General features: G+C 54.9%; 2 protein-coding genes and 1 long non-coding RNA gene across 3 annotated transcripts in view; 2 read left to right on the plus strand and 1 right to left on the minus strand.

Annotated features, from left to right (window-relative positions):
• The window catches only part of SIN3A (SIN3 transcription regulator family member A), a 30,680-nt gene extending 27,044 nt beyond the window's left edge, over positions 1 to 3,636 (plus strand). The window contains exons 18-21 of the mRNA XM_066195994.1: positions 401 to 493; positions 845 to 939; positions 1,141 to 1,348; positions 2,708 to 3,636. Coding sequence (XP_066052091.1) covers positions 401 to 493; positions 845 to 939; positions 1,141 to 1,348; positions 2,708 to 2,938 — 627 coding nt within the window. The 3' untranslated portion in view covers positions 2,939 to 3,636. The remainder of the gene's footprint in view (positions 1 to 400; positions 494 to 844; positions 940 to 1,140; positions 1,349 to 2,707) is intronic.
• LOC136296683 (uncharacterized) lies at positions 3,486 to 6,142 on the minus strand. The gene is made up of 2 exons (XR_010722984.1): positions 4,179 to 6,142; positions 3,486 to 4,095 (listed from the first exon to the last, which is right to left on the minus strand). It is a non-coding gene; the product is annotated as an uncharacterized lncRNA (long non-coding RNA).
• A 778-nt stretch (positions 6,143 to 6,920) lies between these two features.
• MAN2C1 (mannosidase alpha class 2C member 1) lies at positions 6,921 to 17,694 on the plus strand. The gene is made up of 26 exons (XM_066196763.1): positions 6,921 to 7,035; positions 7,467 to 7,592; positions 8,113 to 8,236; positions 8,516 to 8,586; positions 8,730 to 8,907; positions 9,377 to 9,566; positions 9,918 to 10,024; positions 10,186 to 10,296; positions 10,654 to 10,746; positions 10,870 to 10,986; positions 11,396 to 11,491; positions 11,793 to 11,938; positions 12,384 to 12,507; positions 12,637 to 12,758; positions 13,278 to 13,363; positions 13,832 to 14,002; positions 14,270 to 14,352; positions 14,506 to 14,600; positions 14,723 to 14,827; positions 15,016 to 15,172; positions 15,473 to 15,616; positions 15,711 to 15,820; positions 16,390 to 16,469; positions 16,598 to 16,743; positions 16,906 to 17,009; positions 17,085 to 17,694. Exons 1-26 carry the CDS (start codon positions 6,944 to 6,946, stop codon positions 17,200 to 17,202), a joined length of 3,096 nt encoding a protein of 1,031 aa, XP_066052860.1. The 5' UTR covers positions 6,921 to 6,943; the 3' UTR covers positions 17,203 to 17,694.
• Positions 17,695 to 17,853: the final 159 nt, after the last annotated feature.

The following is a 17,853-nucleotide window of genomic DNA, read 5'->3' on the forward strand; positions in this document are numbered from 1 at the left end:
GCTTGGCTGCCACTGCTTTTAATTCGTTAGCTCAAACTCTCCCATTTCTCTGGTGTCTCAGTTTTGTCGACTGTTGAGAGATCTGCCACTACTGACTGGGCATTAAATCACTGCTGCCTGCATACATTGCTAATAAACCTGTGCTAATCAAATCCATACTTCCTTTGCTGAAGAAGCAGGAAGTGGTCAGGCTCTTTCTGAGCCAGAGAAGTACTTTGGATAAAAGCCTGAGTGTAGAGTATCTCTTCCCATACCCTCAAACTTACTTTGGGGGCTCAAGAAGGTTTCCTTTAAAACTGCCAACTTAATTCATTGTCCCTTTGCCCCCGGAAGAAGTGAAGGTGTTTGTTTCTATTTCAAACCTCCTTTTACTGAAGTTCCTTCTGCTCTTTCCTTATAGCTGATGTTCATTCAGAGCAGAGGTCAAGTTCAGTTAACCATTGAGCTGCTGGACACAGAAGAGGAAAACTCAGATGACCCTGTGGAAGCAGAGGTAAGGGCAGCTCGTCCAGAGAGCTGGCTGTGATGGTCAAAGTGGCTCTGGACCAGAGTGTCCAGTTGACTGGTGGCGTGATCTATTAGCACAAGACAAAGAAACATCAAGGATATGCCGTAAAGCTTCCAACGATGTGAGCAGACAAATCCTTCTTGATTTATTTTGTATTAGAAAATACTCAAAACCACGTAGAGAAACATTGTGCCTGCCTTTTTGTGTGTAAGATGCACAGAGCCTTCAGAAGGGATGTCGTGTCCTTCTGCGTGACTTCCAGCTTAGCCTCCTTGACCCTTGTGTGTTGTTTGGTGGGAGGGCAGTGGCTGATGTGTGCTCTGTGCTTGCTTCCAGCGCTGGTCCGACTACGTGGAGCGGTACGTCAACTCTGATTCTACCTCCCCCGAGCTCCGCGAGCACCTGGCCCAGAAACCCGTCTTCCTGCCCAGGTGAGTGGCCAGGCTGTGCTGGGAAGGGCCCTCAAAGCTCCTCTCATTGCATCCACCCCCTGCTGTGTGCAGAGACAACGTCCCTCTAGACCAGGTTGTTCCAAGCCCTGTCCAACCTGGCCTTGAGATCCACCTCCTACACCCAGCTTCGCAGTGCCAGGGGCTGAGTGCCAGTTCCAAGAGGGGTTCTCTGGTTTGCAGGAATCTGAGGCGGATCCGCAAGTGCCAGCGTGGTCGGGAGCAGCAGGAGAAGGAAGGGAAGGAAGGAAACAGTAAGAAGTCCATGGAGAACGTGGAGAGCCTGGACAAGCTGGAGTGTAAATTCAAGCTGAACTCCTATAAGATGGTGTACGTGATCAAGTCGGAGGATTACATGTACAGGAGGACTGCGCTGCTGCGAGCTCAGCAGGTAGGAGCCAGCCAGAGAACGGGGTGGGCTGCTGGTGTTTCCTGGGACCCCGGGGAAGGAAGGAGGCGTTTGAGAAGCTATAAAGGTTTGGGTTTATCCAAGATGAAAGGAGGTTGTGACTCCAGATGGGTGAAATTTAGGAGGATTGCACTGGAGGAAACTGATCTGGTCATCTGGATCCTTTGACACTCCCCTTTTCTTACCTTACGGGAATATTTCCATCCACTTTTACCATGTATTTAGACTTATAAAACAACTACTTACCAAGTTTCTTGCTGATGAGATACAGATAGTGGCTTTACTTCATTAGTTGTAAAGTGATTCTCTTAAACTTTGCATCCACATCAGTTGAGAGCATTTTATTGCAGCGCAGTGACTCTTTGAAATGCTGATACTGAGGATTTTGATTGAATTCTGTCTATCTCATTCAACTGGCACAAACCTCAAGGAAATGTAAGCCTATAAGCAGGATACTATGTGCCAGTGCTCTTCAAGAGAATCTGAACATAAATTCTTGAAGTGTTTAATATGTAGTGTGCAGCTTAGCCCTTGGTTACTGGAATAGACTGAGGGAGCTGTAGAAGCCACATTGGATTTTGGAAACAAATCTATTGGATTTAGCAGTTAACACCCCAAAGCAGTCAGTCCCTGGGAGAAGAACAAACAAATAATAAAATCTGTAAGTTTTAATCTGGAGGTTTAATTATATTGCCTGTTTTCAATTATGACTGTAGCCATGGCTTTATACCATCTGTCCTGGATTTTACAGTCCTTAGGCAGATGCTCTTACCCAAAAAAAGTGCACAGTTCTTCCTCTCCTGATGTTTCTGTTAAGTCCAGAGCTTCTTCAGCCTGTTAAATCTGACCTGGGTGTTAATTTTCTGTAGCAATTGTGTCCCCAGTATGTGTAACGCAGGTTGAACTTGCTCTTTCCTGGGACTGTGACCCTCTCTGGGGGCTGGAGACAGACCCCAAGGGCTGGGAAGAGCAGGACTTGCCTGGTCCTGGGTGCTAGCAGAGGAGACAGAAACATCTTTTGGGCAATGCAGAAGGGACTCTGAGCTGGGCTTCAGTGGGAACTGGATATGTTCTGTGTCCCCAGCCCGTGAACTGCTGTATTAAACAAAGAGCATAAACTTTTTTGTATTTCTGAGCTCATTTTGCCATAAATTTTCTTGGAGAGGAGACCCAGGGGACCTTCACCAGAGCTTTCCCTCTGTCATTAGTCTACTCCCTGCATTACGAATTCCCTCTGTGTTTGATCCCCTTGCCAGTATCAGCCAGTAGCCAAGCTTTGTGTTATGCTACAGTCTGGGGGCCAAAGCTGCCTTTTCCTAACGCCTCTCCCTGTTTCCGCAGTCCCACGAAAGGGTGAGCAAGCGGCTGCACCAGCGGTTCCAGGCCTGGGTGGACAAATGGACCAAGGAGCATGTGCCCCGCGAAATGGCAGCCGAGACAAACAAGTGGCTCATGGGTGAAGGGTTGGAGGGCTTGGTGCCCTGCACCACCACCTGTGACACAGAGACCCTGCACTTTGTCAGCATCAACAAGTACCGCGTCAAATACGGCACGATATTCAAGACACCCTAGGAGTCCCCCGGGGCGAGGGAAGAGCCCGGGAGATGTGTGTGTGTGCGCGCATCCAGGGAAGGAGGAAGACGCCTTTCTCCCCTCACTGTGTATCTCCGTAACATGGCCACTTGACTAGTGCGTGGCTGGTACAACCCGTCCCGGCGGGATTCCCTGTGGGGACGTGGATCTCCGCCCGGGGCCGTGGGCTGCCGGCCCTTTTTTGGGCAGGAAGGACCCTTCTCTGAACTGAGCCATCCCAGAGAAACACCACGAGCTCGTACACACCAGCAGCGTTGAGGCTTTGACTCCCTGAGCGGCGAGGGAGGGGAACAGGATGCTCTCCACCACCGGACCGCTTGGATGTGTCCCCAAAATCCCCAGGTGCCTGTCGCCACCGGATTCTCCTCTCCTTGCGGGCTCCGGCACGGCGCCGTGGGGCAGCGGACCCCGGGTTCCTCTCGCTCCCTCCCCTCCCTCCCAGGCTGGACTCACCCTGTGCAGATCGGTCTGTCCTTTCTAGTGCCAGTGGAACTGTTTTATTTTTATTTTGGGTTTTTGTTTTTGGTTTTTTTTTTTTTGTACCTGCTTGTTTACTAGTCTCTCCTAGTGCCATGCACCAGCTTTTCACACACATGTACGTACACACACACAGCAGAGAACAACACGATTTTAACATGTTCCCCTCCTTTTTTGTAAATAAATGTACAAATTGTCAATTTTTTTTGGTTTTTTTTTTCTTCTTTTTGGTTTGTTTTGGTTTTTTTTTTTTTTAATTAAAGGAATTATGCTTGATGTGCTAGCATAACTGTACTAGCTTCTTGTGTACCATAGTACCAGGTGGCTTGAGAATTAGTACCAACAGACAGACCGATGGAGACATTTATTACACTTTTTACCAAAGGGAGTTATCATTGTAGTGCTTTTGTGTGGAAACTTTTTTCTCCTTTTTTTGTAAATAAAAAAAATAATGTCTTTGTTCTTAACTGGAGGAAGACACTCGCTGACCCACAGCCATGTTCCTGGTCTGAAAGGCACTGTTGCTGCATGCAGGTTTTTGGGGTGGGAAAGGGGAGGGAAGAGGGAGGTGTAATCCAACCCCTTTTCTAAGGCTGGCAAGAGGAAACAGCAGAGGCAGCGTGTGCGTTTGGGGGTTGAACAACTGAGGTATAAGCAGCCTGAAAGAGATATAAATATAGAGTATATAATTTTAATTTTTTAAAATTTTTGGCTTTTTTCCTGGTGGGTAATTTTTATCCACCTTGTCTTCCAGCTCCAAGGATCTTCGCTTTTCGGAAGTGTTGCTGAGCAACTTAGATGCGGCTGATTGTGCTGATGTGTTTTTCCCTTTCTGTGTTGGAGAAAACATCATGGGAAATACCAACCCAGTATTTTGACAGAGCTGCTCTGCGTGTGTGCGTGCATGTGTGCAAGAGAAGGAGGAGGGACTGGGGAGGTCTCGGTGCATTTCACTCCAGAAATCCACATATGGGGTATATATTTTTTTAAGTAGAGAAATTTAATGCTGGCAGATATTTAAAACGTGGGGGAAGATTCTGATTCTAAAAATAAAGAAGTCAGCACAGATTTTGTAAGCCACGCCAGCCACCACTGCACTGTGTCTCCTCAAAAGGAGGAGGCTTTCCTTGCAGAAATCCACACTGCCAGTCCTACACACCTGGAACGGCTTCCATCGTCCCTGGAGAGGGAGCCACCAGCAGGGCTTTGCCACGGCTTCAGCCTCTCCCAGGGACTTACTGTATTTTGAGACAGCGGGTTCACGCAATCATAGAACGGCCTGGCTTGGAAGGGACCTTAAATTATCATCTAGTTCCAAGTTCTCTCCTCCTGCCACCACAGCTCCTTCCCGTCCAGGGAGAGAGGCCGGGGAGCAGGGCTGGAGGGAGGACCTGGAGCCGGGGTGGAAGTCACAGCCCCGAGGGGCCACGAGTCATTGGCAGCCAATGCACAGCAGGCACGTCTGGAATGGGAGCCTCCTATGGAGAGAGGGAGAGAAGAGCCCAGCAGGGGATTTTCACACTTTGCTAGCAATAAATCACCCGTCTGGTTTCTCCTCCGTTGCTGTCACCTGGCACAAAGGAGCTCTCGTGTCCTCTTCCATTCCAAAGGTGTCATGCATGCTCCCCTATTATTTCCCCTCTTTTTATTCTGGTGTGTGCTCAAGGTGATCTAGAAGGGAAAATCTTTGGTGATTTAGGCTTTTGGCCAGCTTGGAAGTACCAGCTGCTGCTGTTTGGTGGGGATCCTATCCCAGGAGCTTGTGCCTGCACGTCATTGAGCCAAGGGGGGCTGGTGCAGGTCCCTGGGACACACCGTAGGGAGACCTCTGCCTCTGGTGCTCCATCTGACATCCCAGCTCTGCTCCCAGCCTGTACAATAGCAGAGGTTTGCTTTTTTTTTTTTTCCATTTTTCTTTTTATTTCATCATGCTTTTTTGTATTCTGTAATGTGATCCTCGGCCCAAAGCCCATGTGATTTCTATACCAATGTTGTAAACTTGACTGTAGCGCAGTGTTTCCATTAAAACATCAGGGCTGAGCATCGTGTACAGGTTCTTCCTTCCCTCCTGATAATAATGATATTTTGGGGTGATTTGGAGGCAAACCAGGACATGGAGAGGAGGGTGCAGGATTGCTTAGCCTGAGGGACAGCGATGAGGGGGGTTCTGCCTTCTCTTCATCCAGGGAGCTCTCAGGGTGAGATAAGAATCTTCTCCCAAACTTGACAAGCAAACACATTCCCCCAAGAAGCATCAGAGACACAACCATGGCCACAAGGAGCTCTCAGCAGAAATGAGCAAGAAATTTGTCTGTTCCCCCATGAAATCTCCCTTAGGGCTTCTGGGCAGGCACCTCCATCATGTAGATCATCAACTCATCTCTTCACCGGGGACAGCTTGTGAGGACTCACCCACACCCACACGAATAACTCTGAGACACGAGCTCCAACCCCACCACGGGCACAGCACCACCGCAACCTGGTACTCACATGGGCCCGAAGGACTGTCCCACCTGAGCCGGCCCGAATTCCTGCACAACAGCCTCCTCGTACGGGATGCGCCGCGGAGGCTGGAAGCAGGAGAGCTGGAAGCGAGGAGGGCGATCCCGGGGGCCGCCCCGATCCGCAGAGAGTCGGGTGGGGCGGGCTCCGGGCAGGGCTCCGGGCGAGCTCCGGGCGGGCTCCGAGCAGGGCTCCGGGCAGGGCTCCGGGCGGGCTCCGAGCAGGGCTCCGGGCAGGGCTCCGGGCGAGCTCCGGGCGGGCTCCGGGCGGGCTGAGGGCTCCGGGCGGGCTCCGGGCGGGCTCCGGGCGGGCTCCGGGCAGGGCTCCGGGCGGGCTCCGGGCGGGCTCCGGGCGGGCTCCGGGCAGGGCTCCGGGCAGGGCTCGGGGCAGGGCTCCGGGCAGGGCTCCGGGCAGGGCTCCGGGCGGGCTCCGGGCGGGCTCCGGGCGGGCTCCGGGCGGGCTCCGGGCAGGGTTCCGGGCGGGCTCCGGGCGGGCTCCGGGCGGGCTCCGGGCAGGGCTCCGGGCCGGGCTCCGGGCCGGGCTCCGGGCAGGGCTCCGGGGCGGGCTCCGGGCGGGCTCCGGGCGGGCTCCGGGCAGGGCTCCGGGCGGGCTCCGGGCGGGCTCCGGGCAGGGCTCCGGGCGGGCTCCGGGCAGGGCTCCGGGCAGGGCTCCGGGCGGGCTCCGGGCGGGCTCCGGGCGGGCTCCGGGCAGGGCTCCGGGCAGGGCTCCGGGCGGGCTCCGGGCAGGGCTCCGGGCGGGCTCCGGGCAGGGCTCCGGGCAGGGCTCCGGGCGGGCTCCGGGCAGGGCTCCGGGCGGGCTCCGGGCAGGGCTCCGGGCGGGCTCCGGGCAGGGCTCCGGGCAGGGCTCCGGGCGGGCTCCGGGCAGGGCTCCGGGCGGGCTCCGGGCGGGCTCCGGGCGGGCTCCGGGCGGGGCTCCGGGCAGGGCTCCGGGCAGGGCTCGGCCGCGCCTGCGCGGTGCGGGGCTGGGCGGGGCAGTGTGACTGCCATGGCCGCGATCAAAAACCGGCGGACGGCCCTGGAGCGAGTGGAGAAGTTCATCTCCGACATCTACTTCACCGACTGCAACCTGCGGGGCAGGTGGGCGGCGGGGGGGGACTCTCCGGGACACGCCCGGGGTGCTGGCGGCGGCGGGGACAAGCTCCGGTGTGTCCCCTCGGGGTGGGGATGCCGCCCCGCGGCGCTGCCGGCTGTGGGTACGAGGGCTCGGGGAGCTCAGGGGTCTCACGCTGAGGGGACAGATCACACACACACACACACACACTCCTTAGTCGGCATGGAGCGCTCCTCGGGGCTCCACGGCACAGCCCCTCAGCCCCCCAGCCCTCCCCTGACCACCAGGGGCCACCAGGGCGCTTTATTACTGAGTGATCTGCTAATATTATTGAGGGTCTTGGGTGGTGGCAGGGCGATGGCGATTCAGCCGTGCTCTGAAAGCTCCCTGTACCACCCCTGGGCTGGTCCGTGCGGGTCTAATCTTAATCATGTGTCCTGGCCATCTCCGACCACAGGCTTTTTGGGGATCGCTGTCCACCCGCATCGCTCTCCTACTTCCACACTCCGCGGCGCATCCCGTACGAGGAGGCTGTTGTGCAGGAGTTCGGGCCGGCTCAGGTGGGACAGTCCTTCGGGCCCACGTGAGTACCAGGTTGAGGTGGTGCCGTGCCCGTGGTGGGGTTGGAGCTCGTGTCTCAGAGTTATTTGTGTGGGTGAGTCCTCATAAGCTGTCCCTGGTGAAGAGATGAGTTGATGATGTTCTTCGTGATGAGTGCTTGGAGGTGCCTGCCCAGAAGTCCTAAGGGAGATTTCATGGGGGAACAGGCAAGTTTCTTGCTTGTTTCTGCTGGGACCTCCTTGTGAGCATGGTTGTGTCTCTGATGCTTCTTGGGGAGATATGTTTGTTTGTCAAGTTTGAGAGAAGATTCCTATCCCAGCAATGGTCAGACAAGATGCCACCGATGGTTTCTCTGGGGTTCTAGAAGGGCACAGGTTAAATCAGGTGTGTGTGTGTGGACAGGCAGCATCCTTGTGTGTGAATCCCATCAAACTCATGGGCTGTCCTCACTCTGGTTTTTCCCTGGAGGGCTCTGAGGAAGCATTCTTTCCCTCAGGAGAAGGTCACGTGGTGGACTGAGGTTGCTGCTTGCTCTCTTCCAGATGGGAGACGTGCTGGTTTAAGGTGGAGCTGAGCATCCCCCCGGCATGGGCAGGGCGGGAAGTGCACTTCGTCTGGGAGAGCGATGGGGAGGGCATGGTGTGGCGAGATGCCCAGCCTGTCCAGGTATGGAGACACAGATCAGGGGTGTGCCAGGTGCCCTGCTGTGTACACAGTGGTGACCTTTGGCACTCCTGCCCTATTCTGTTGTGGTGCATGCAGTGGCCGTGGTGCTGCTGGGGCAGCTGCAGCTGCAGTTCCTATTCTTGTGCCAACAATTATCCCACAGCATGTGGGGCCAGCCCCTCTGTGCAGCTGGACTTTGGGGTTTCTTATCCTGCCCATCCAGCCTGCTGTCATGACCTCTGCATGACATGGTGCTGAATGTGCCATCTTCCTGTGCAGGGATTGACTAAGGAAGGTGAGAAGACCAGCTACACCCTGACAAGAAGCCTGAAAGAGTCGGAGCCCCACAGGTGGGTGGTCAGCTGAGCCAGAGCCCCCCACTGCTGGGGGACCTTGATGTTGTTGGAAGCCAAGAGGCTGAGGACACGCACATCCTTGTCTGTGTCCTGGTGCTCGTCACCTGCTCCTTGATGGTTTCCTCTTGTCCCCACAGCCTGACACTCTATGTGGAGCTGGCCTGCAATGGGCTCTTTGGAGCTGGCAAGGGCAGCATGATTGCCCCTCCAGATCCAGACAGGAGGGTTACCCTGAGCAAGGCTGAGCTGGTTGTCTTCAACAGAGATGTCTATGAACTGCTGGTGGATCTGGAAATACTGCTGGACATGGCTCAGGTCTGGGAGCTCCTCTTCCCTTCTTTCACCTTTTCCTCAACTTCACTGTACCTCCTTCTCCTGCTGTTCTGTGACCTGAGAACTTGGAGGAGAAAATGTTTGCTGCTTCTGCTTCAGCACAACTTACACATCTGGGCTTGATGATCCTTGTGGGTTTCTTCCAACTCAGTATATTCTAGAGTAGGAGAAAACTGTATTGAGAGAAGCCACAGGTGTTTTTTCTTCCACTTCCTGCTCCAAAGCAGGATGTGTTAACCACGGTCCCCTGGAATGGGTATATGTGGAACCTGGATTTGGAAGACATGTGAGAAAAGGCATAAGGCTGGGTTTATGAGGCAGAGACATGGTGTTTACCTGTAACGACTGCCTGAGATAGATGTCAAAAGGAGGTAGCAGGTTCTCCTGGAGGCAGGTGACATCTGAGCTGATACAGTGGCCAGAGTCATACTTTTATCCCTCTCAACCCCAGCTCCTCGGGGAGGAAAACCAGAGGAGTTTCCAGGCACTGTACGCTGCCAACCAGATGGTCAACGTGTGTGATGTTACGGACCCCTCCACCTTCCCCGCCGCACATGACCTGGCTGCAGCCATCTTCAGCCAGGGGAACGGCAAGAGCCAGCACACCATCCATGCCATGGGACACTGCCACATTGACTCTGGTGAGAGCAGCACAGCGCTCCCTCTCCTCTCACCTGGAGGCCAGGTTATGCTGCCCGAGGGGAGAACAGTCTGCCCTTGGGCTCCAGGCACAGGATACCATGCCTTGAGAGAAGGGAATTGGATGTCTGTGCTGCTGGTTTGTCACTTGGGGCAATGTGGGAATGCGGGTGTGGCTAGCTGTGCCCTTTGGAACACTGATGGGACTGGGGATGAATTACAGTCTGCTGTCTTCCACCTGTTGGGCTTCACGCCTGGATTTCCCATCCCAGGAGGGGTTTCAGAGAGATTGCAGCTCCATGAGGAGCTTGTGTTAGGTAATAACCATGGTGGGGCCATGCCTGTCCCTGCAGCCTGGCTGTGGCCATATGAGGAGACCATCCGTAAGTGCGCCCGGAGCTGGGTCACCGTGGTCCATCTGATGGAGCACAATCCAGAGCTCACCTTTGCCTGCTCCCAGGTGAGTGACCTCCCTCTGGACACCTCTCCTCTACTCGTGGCATGTTGCTGCTCCAGCAAAAGGAGATGATGGGATGTAACCAGCCAGAGGTGTTGCAGAGAGAAGGGGCGGGGTGTGGGGTGGTATGGAGGGAGCTGGGGCTGATCCCTGTGCTCGGGCAGGCGCAGCAGTTCGAGTGGGTGAGGAGCTGCTACCCTGGGCTCTATGCACGCATTCAGGACTTCGTGGCCAAGGGTCAGTTCATTCCTGTTGGAGGCACCTGGGTGGAAATGGTGAGTAGCAGAGTGAGCCTGGCTTGCCGCACCCTCCTTGTGCCAATCCTCTGGGACCAGGCCTGATGCTGCAGAGGGGTGCAGAGCCTTTGCTGAGCCTGTCTGGATGGTCTCCAGGCCTAGGAACAGCAGCTGTCTGAAGTGTCCAGCCTAGCAAAAATACAGTCCTCCCAAATCATTCCCTGAGAAAGGAGCTTTAGATTCCCTAGTGTGTTCCTCCTTTTTCCCTCTGCCAAGCCCTGCTGAGGTTCTCCCCACAATCTGCCAGGTCACGTGGGTGGGAATGGAGGGTCTTACAAGATCTCTCCTTCCCTGGTGCCTGGCTTTCCTCACGGACTGCCTGTGCCTTCCCCCCAGGATGGGAACCTGCCCAGCGGGGAGTCCATGGTGCGGCAGTTCCTCCAGGGACAGAGGTTCTTCCAGGAGCAGTTTGGCCGGCTCTGCTCGGAGGTGCTTGTTTTTTCTATCGTACTTTCCTTGCCCACCACCTCCTTCCACCCCTTGCTCTTTGTGAGGTTGGGCTGACTGGTGTGTGTGTCCCTTTCCCTCTGCTCCTGTCTCCTGTGCTCACAGTTCTGGCTGCCGGACACGTTTGGATACTCAGCCCAGCTGCCCCAGCTGATGCGTGGCTGTGGGATCCAGCGCTTCCTCACGCAGAAGCTCAGCTGGAACCTGGTGAACTCCTTCCCGGTGAGCTGTGCTTGTCTTCTCCCTAGGGGATGGACGTGTGGGTGCTGGAGTCTTCTGCAGAGCTGGAGCTGTTGGTTCCACAGTTCTTCAGGCTCTGCTTCCAGAAGCCACTGGGTTTTGGTGGTAGTGATGTCCTGTCAGGCTTTAGGAGAGAGGAAGGACATGGTTAGAGATCCCAGCCAGGTCCCTGGCCTAGATATTCCTTCTGCTTCCAGACAGCTTGTGTGCGAGTCCAATGGGCAGCAAATCCAGCCCTTGCCCTTGTGGTATTCCTTGTTCTTGTCCTCTCCTTGAACTGATCTGTCAGGACATCCTGCACCTCCCAGGAGAGGAAATGAAGGGCTAGCTTGCATCCTGAAGAGGCTCTGAAATGCCCTTGTCTATTACATTTTCCTTTCTCTCCCTTCAGCATCACACTTTTTTCTGGGAAGGCATTGACGGTTCCCACGTCCTGACCCATTTCCCGCCTGGTGATTCCTATGGGATGCATGGGCGAGTGGAAGAGGTGAGTGAGGTTGCCAGACCTGCACGAGAAGGGCAGTGCCAGCCCCTTGAGGCCAGATGTGAGGCTCCTGGGAGAAGGCGCTGCCTGGGAAGGGAGCAGGATATCTGGCAGCATTGTTGGAGAGAGGTTCTTGGGGTGTCTGACTCCAAGATATGCCTGTGCCTGATTTAGGCAGTTTGGGTTGGGGAAGAGGAGCAAGACTGGGCTTTGCACCCTAAAGACTGACCTAGTTTTCTTGTATGGAGCTGTGGGAGCTGGGGCTGGGTGCCAGAGGATTGCAGCTGCCCAAAAATCTCTCCAGATCCTGAAAACAGTGAAAAACAACAAGGACAAAGGCCGTGTGAATCACAGTGCGTTCCTCTTCGGCTTTGGAGATGGAGGAGGGGGACCCACGCAGAAGATGCTGGATAGGATGAAAAGAATGAGTAACACAGATGGGCTGCCCAGGTGAGAGGAGAGCTCCCATCCTCTCTCCTGGCGAGGGGCATTTGCTTTGAGCCAGGCCTGGCCTTCAACAGTGCCAAAAGAAAGGGAGAAGGGCGGGTAGATAGGCAGCCAGAGGGCTGGGAAGGATTTTCAGGAGAATGCAATCTCTCCATCATCAAGAGCTGTAAGAATAGGTCCGCAGGGCAGCCATGGACTGCTTGTGACCCCTCAGGAGAGCCGTGGGGTGAATGGCCAGCGCAGCAGCTGTGCCTGGCAGCCACCACCTGGCTGGGGAATGTCCACAGGAGAGGGCCAGGGTCACAGGGGAGCAGGCAAGGGTGAGGGGAATACTTTGTATGGTTGTGTTGCAGTTTCTGAGGCCTGTCCCCTTTGCAGCCTGGATGCACTATTAGCCATGTCACAGACTTCTCCCCAGCTCATCACTGTCTGTGTGTCTGTCCCACAGGGTGCAGATCTCCACTCCTGACCAGCTCTTTTCTGTCTTGGAGAAGGAGTCATCCCAGCTGTGCACCTGGGTGGGAGAGCTCTTCCTGGAGCTGCACAATGGCACCTACACCACCCAGGCCCAGGTGAGAGTCCCACTCCCAGGCGAGGGGCCATGCGCCTGCATGGAGCTGGGATTCTGCCGCTGGTGTGAGGGATCCACTCCCAGCTACCCATTTCCTGAGCATCTTCCTTCTGTCCTTAACTGGCACCAGATAAAGAAGGGGAATCGGGAATGTGAGCGGATTCTCCATGACGTGGAAGTGCTCAGCACCCTGGCTGTGGCTCAGGAGACAGCGTTCCAGTATCCTGCCAGCCAGCTCCAGCGGCTCTGGAGGTGAGGGGGTGTAGGAACACTGCTGGTACTGGGGGAGAGTTGAGTGCTGCAGCACTGCATGTACACAACCCCTGCCATAAACTGAGCAGGAATCTGCCTGGAAAGAATTTGCTGCTTTGCTTGATTCTCCGACTGAAAGATAACTCCGAACCCTCACTTCTTTGCTGTCTGGAAGCTTTGTTTCCTACCGAAGCTTACTCCTCCCCAGTTTTGGCTTGTTTGAGCTTGTGCAACAAGGTATCTCGTAGCCCTGAGGGGCAAAAACAAATAACTCTTACTGCCCGTGGTTGTGGTTTACTGAGATGACAGCTGACAAGCCCTAACATAAAGGGAATTAAAGGATGCTGTGGAAGAAAATCCTTTTCTCTCAAGTGCTGGGTAATGGGGGAATAAGGAACGGTTATTAAGTTTGTCTGTCTTGCAAACAGGGCTCTTGTTTGAGAGAAGAGCTTGTTCTAAGCCAGCACAAATCCGGTGTTCCGCTGCTTTCTTCCCTGGTTTCTGCTCTCTCTGTTTTAGGTTGTTGCTGCTCAACCAGTTCCACGATGTCCTGCCAGGCAGCTGTATCCAGCTCGTGGTTGAGGATGCCCTGCAGTACTACACAGGTGAGCAGGGAGCTTGGCTAGGAGGGCACTCACCTGTGGGAGCAGGTCCTGCCTGGTGCAGCTGTGGAGGTTCCAGCCCTGGGCTGCCAGGCCCAGCCTCGGCAGGCATGTCTGTAACAGCCTTAAATTAGCAGGGGAGCCAAGGGATTGAGAACCATCCCAATGTATTGACTTTTCTTCTTGCTGCTGGCATGTCAGGATAGACTCCCACCAAGGTTTGTTTCTGCCTGCCCAGGGGTGCTTGCAGGAGCTTTGTTAACCAGAATTTTCCAGCTGAGCTGGCACAGCTCATTGTAATCTTGTAACAACAAAGTTTAGAATAATTATGCACTTGAATTACTTACTAATAGATAATAATAATTAATGATAATTAGCAGTTGTAGCTTGGAAGGAGATAAATTGTGTGTACATTGCACAGAGAGTGCCAGAAGCTCTCTCAGATCCAACTCAGGCCCTTTTGTTGCCCAGAGATCCGCAGGGCTGGTGCTCAGCTGCAGGAGGAAGCTGTGCAGTCCCTGTGCAGGGATCTGCTGCAGCCCAAGGCACGGAGCACCCCGAGCACCCTTGTGTTGAACACCTTGTCCTGGGAACGCACCGAGGTGATCTCCAGGCCTGGGCCAGATGGGACAGAGACTTTGGGTATGTCTGACCTGGAGGTAGCTCTTGTATTACAGGGGCAGAGATAGCTAACAGAGAAATACCCTGCCTCTCCCTGCCCTGGGGAGGGTTTTATTGACTGATCAATTTGCTCTTTGGACAACTTGAAACGGGATAAAGTCCCCTGAAGAGTGCATGGAGAAGAGGAGGGTATGGGAGGAGGCAGTAGATCTGACATGAGGGCAGCAGTCGTGTGACTTAGGGTTCAGTCTGGGGCGAGTGTTGGAACAGAACCTCTTTGCTTTCCAGCTCTGGTGACAGTCCCCAGCATGGGCTATGCTCTAGTGCGGGAGCCATTAGTGCCTCCTCAGCCTGTGGCAGTGAGGAAACAGGTAAGAACAAGGCAGATTTCCTCAGGTTCGTGTTCCCCGTGTCAGAGGTTGTTTGAGAAGAAATCTAAGGAATCCATGTATTAAATTTGCAATGGAGGCACTTGGCTCCTGCCGATGTGGGTCTGTGCCACCTGTTTCTGGCCTTTTCCCAAGGAGGATGGCTCCATTACCATGGAGAACGGGGTAATTGCTGTCTGCCTGGATGCAATGGGGCACCTGACTTCGCTTCAGCTGCTGGACTCCGGAAGGTCTGTGTCACCTAGTTCCTGGCCCTGAGCTCCTCAAACCTCTCCCAGGACTCTTCACTGTGCACCTTTCTCCTCTGCCAGTCCTTCTGATGCTGCTGTTCCCCTGTTCCATGTTCTTTCAGAGAGTCAGTCCCAGATGGCTGCTATGCCAACCAGTTTGCACTCTTTGATGATGTTCCCCTCTACTGGGATGCCTGGGATGTGATGGATTATCACTTGGAAACCAGGTAGAGGGGCAGGGCATGCAGCACTTGGATTTTGGCTTTGCCCCGAGATTCTTGCCTCCCTGTCAGTCCTAGCTGTAAGAGAGCATTCACTCTGGAGAAGTGAGTGCCTGCTGTGTGGGTGGCTGCACTGGGACTGGGGACCTGGATCTACCAGGCTGAGACTTCTCTGCCTTCATTCCTTTCTCTAGGAAGCCAGTGACAACGCTGCTGAAGCCTCTGGAAATCACCCTGGTTGGGGGCCTGCGGGGAAGTGTGAGGTTCTCCCTGCAGGTTGGGAAAAGCAGCACCTTAACCCAGGAGATCATCCTGGATGCCGCGTGCCCGTACCTCCGCTTCCTGACACAGGTTTGGCCCCTGGCTGCTACTGGGAACCAGGGAGCTGAACCTTGTGTCTGAGTTATATTCCCACTCCCTTTTTTCTACCCTGGAGTCCCCTGCTGTCTGTCCTCCTCTGCAGAAAGCAGTCCGAGGCTGGGAGTCCCAAGGGACAAGGGTGGAAGCGGGACCCAGCAGTTAATCCATGTTGAGACTCCGGTGTGTTTTTGCTGTAGCTGACATGGACTGGCTGCTGCACACCTGGACATGAGAAGCGCAATCTCTGCCTGTCAGTCACCCATGGTGACATCCTTCTGCTGCCACATTTAGGTTGAGTGGAAGGAGGCTCACAAGTTCCTGAAGGTGGAGTTCCCCGTGCAGGTCCGGAGCACAAACGCTACCTACGAGATCCAGTTCGGACACCTGCAGCGGCCAACGCACTGGAACACATCCTGGGACTGGGCTCGGTTCGAGGTGAGGGGGGAGCTGCCCTGGTCCTGGGGCCGAGCTGCTCCTGTTCCAGGCAGTAGCTCCATGTGGTGAACACATCCCCTGGTACCTGCTGCAGGTGTGGGCTCACAAGTGGCTGGATCTCTCTGAGCATGGCTTTGGGGTAGCGCTGCTGAATGACTGCAAATATGGAGCGTCAGCCCACAGGAACATCCTCAGCCTCTCCCTGTGAGTTAGGGATGGGTGAGGGGGGAGCTGCTGCAGGTACTCTGCATTCTGAGGTGTCTCTTGGAAGTCAAGGCAACACCTGCTTCTAAATGACCTTAGTTAGCAACGAAATAGTCTGGTGGGTGGCTGTTTTCTGGAGATTTGGCTGATTTACATTATCTTAGTCAGTTGGAGCTAATTCCTGTGAACTGTGCTCAAAAATAATTCAGGAGAGATCAGATTCAGATTTGTGGCAGGTAGCTTTTCTGTTGCTAAAAACATTTCCCAGGAAGGGAGGCTTAAGGAGAGGAAAGGAAGAGGAGTGTTAATGGTACAGGTGCATACAAAGCTAAAAGAAACTGCCTATTTCAGTTTGAAGTTTGACTCGGGCAGCCACAATTTTCACAGGATGACACCTCAGTTTTTTAGCTTCTGGGACTGTCCAGGGTCTTTTTGCTGTTGTGTGTTTGCTTCCACTTCAGGGCTCAGCCTCGAGATACCAAGGGAAGCGTTGTCTTGTCACAGTGCTCTGGCTCTGCTCTGGGTGACTGTCTCAAGGCACTGGTCTCACTAATCTCATGTTGCCTTAGGCTAAGAGCACCCAAGTGCCCTGATTCCACGGCAGACATTGGGCACCACCAGTTCACCTATGCTGTGATGCCTCACCAGGGTGAGTGACCGGCAGAGCTGTGGCCCATGGGGACATACAGGGTGGCAGATGCTCCAGTGACCCTTGGGCTGAGCGTGCCCGTGGCTGTGCATGTAGAGGCTGACTGGAGAGAGGTTCTTGTGCTGCAGGTTCCTTCCAGGAGGCCGGTGTGATTCAGCAGGCCTACAACTTGAATTTCCCCCTCCATGTGGTCCCGGCCAGCTGTGCCCAGTGCCCAGCCTGGAGTGCCTTTTCTGTCAGCTCACCTGCCATCGTGCTGGAGACTGTCAAGCAGGCAGGTGCTGGGGTGGAGGAGGGGAGGGCAGAGGGGCTAAGGTGCTCTTGTTGGGCAGGGCTTGCTCTTTCACCCACACTGAGTGGTGGCCAAGCTCAGCTGAGCACAGCAGCTTGTGTGGGAGAGGCTGTGCCTATCTCATCTGTCTGCACTCCCCCAAAGGCCGAGGACAGACCTGAGGCTGTGGTGGTTCGGCTCTACGAGGCCCACGGCAGCACAGTCACCGCCTGGCTCCAGACCTCCCTCCCCTTTAAGGAGGCGATGCTGTGAGTCCCTGCAGAAGGGCTGGGGGGGTGTGGGGATGGAGATCAGTCCCTTCAGCCTTGTGCTTTGTCCCCCAGCTGTGACCTCCTGGAGCGTCCAGCTGCACAGGGACACCTGCCACTGGAGCCACGGGGCCTGAGGCTTTCCTTCACACCCTTCCGCGTGCTCTCCGTCCTCCTGGTCCGGAGCTGCTGACACCAGACAGCACCCCTGGCTGATGCTGCAACCACCCAGACCACCACTGTGAGCTCAAATCACGGACTGAGCTGTTCCCCAGCCCAAGAGTTGTGTAAGGCAGCAGTTCCAGGGAAGGGCAGTGTCCCTTGTGTCCTGCACACAAGTGTTGGAGAGCAGCGCTTGAACAACCATGCTCCTCAGGGAAGGAGGACAGCTGCCCACTGCCCAAGCAGGGTAGGGTGAATTATGAGCTCATTAAAGTGTGGACAGAGGTGAGACAAGCTAGTGGCCCTGCATGGGCTCTGCTCCAGCCACAGAGGTTTGGGGAGCAGCAGCTTCCAGAGTGACTCCTGTGTCGCAGCCTGCATCTTGTCTAGCAGTGAGTGTGAAAACACACTCCCCTCCTTCCCTCCTCCACCTGCCTGCCCCTTGCACTGCCCTTGCAGAAGAGGAAACACAAAAAAAATCAAGAGAATTACATAAAAACAAGCTCGAGCCTGTTTTCTTAACTTGTTTCCAGGTAACTGCACTGACCTGCCTCTTCCCAGGGGCTTTGTTGTAGTTGCTCTTTTAGTGTCCGCCTGAGCAGGATCTCACTCCTGGCACTGGGGAGGCTGAACTTACCTTTTTATTGGGGGGATGAGGTGGAGGGGGAGTCTGCCCCAGCCC

Source organism: Chamaea fasciata, unplaced genomic scaffold (genome assembly GCF_029207755.1).
Source record: "Chamaea fasciata isolate MVZ Bird 193981 ecotype frontalis unplaced genomic scaffold, bChaFas1.0.hap1 SCAF_14, whole genome shotgun sequence".
NCBI lineage: Eukaryota > Metazoa > Chordata > Aves > Passeriformes > Sylviidae > Chamaea > Chamaea fasciata.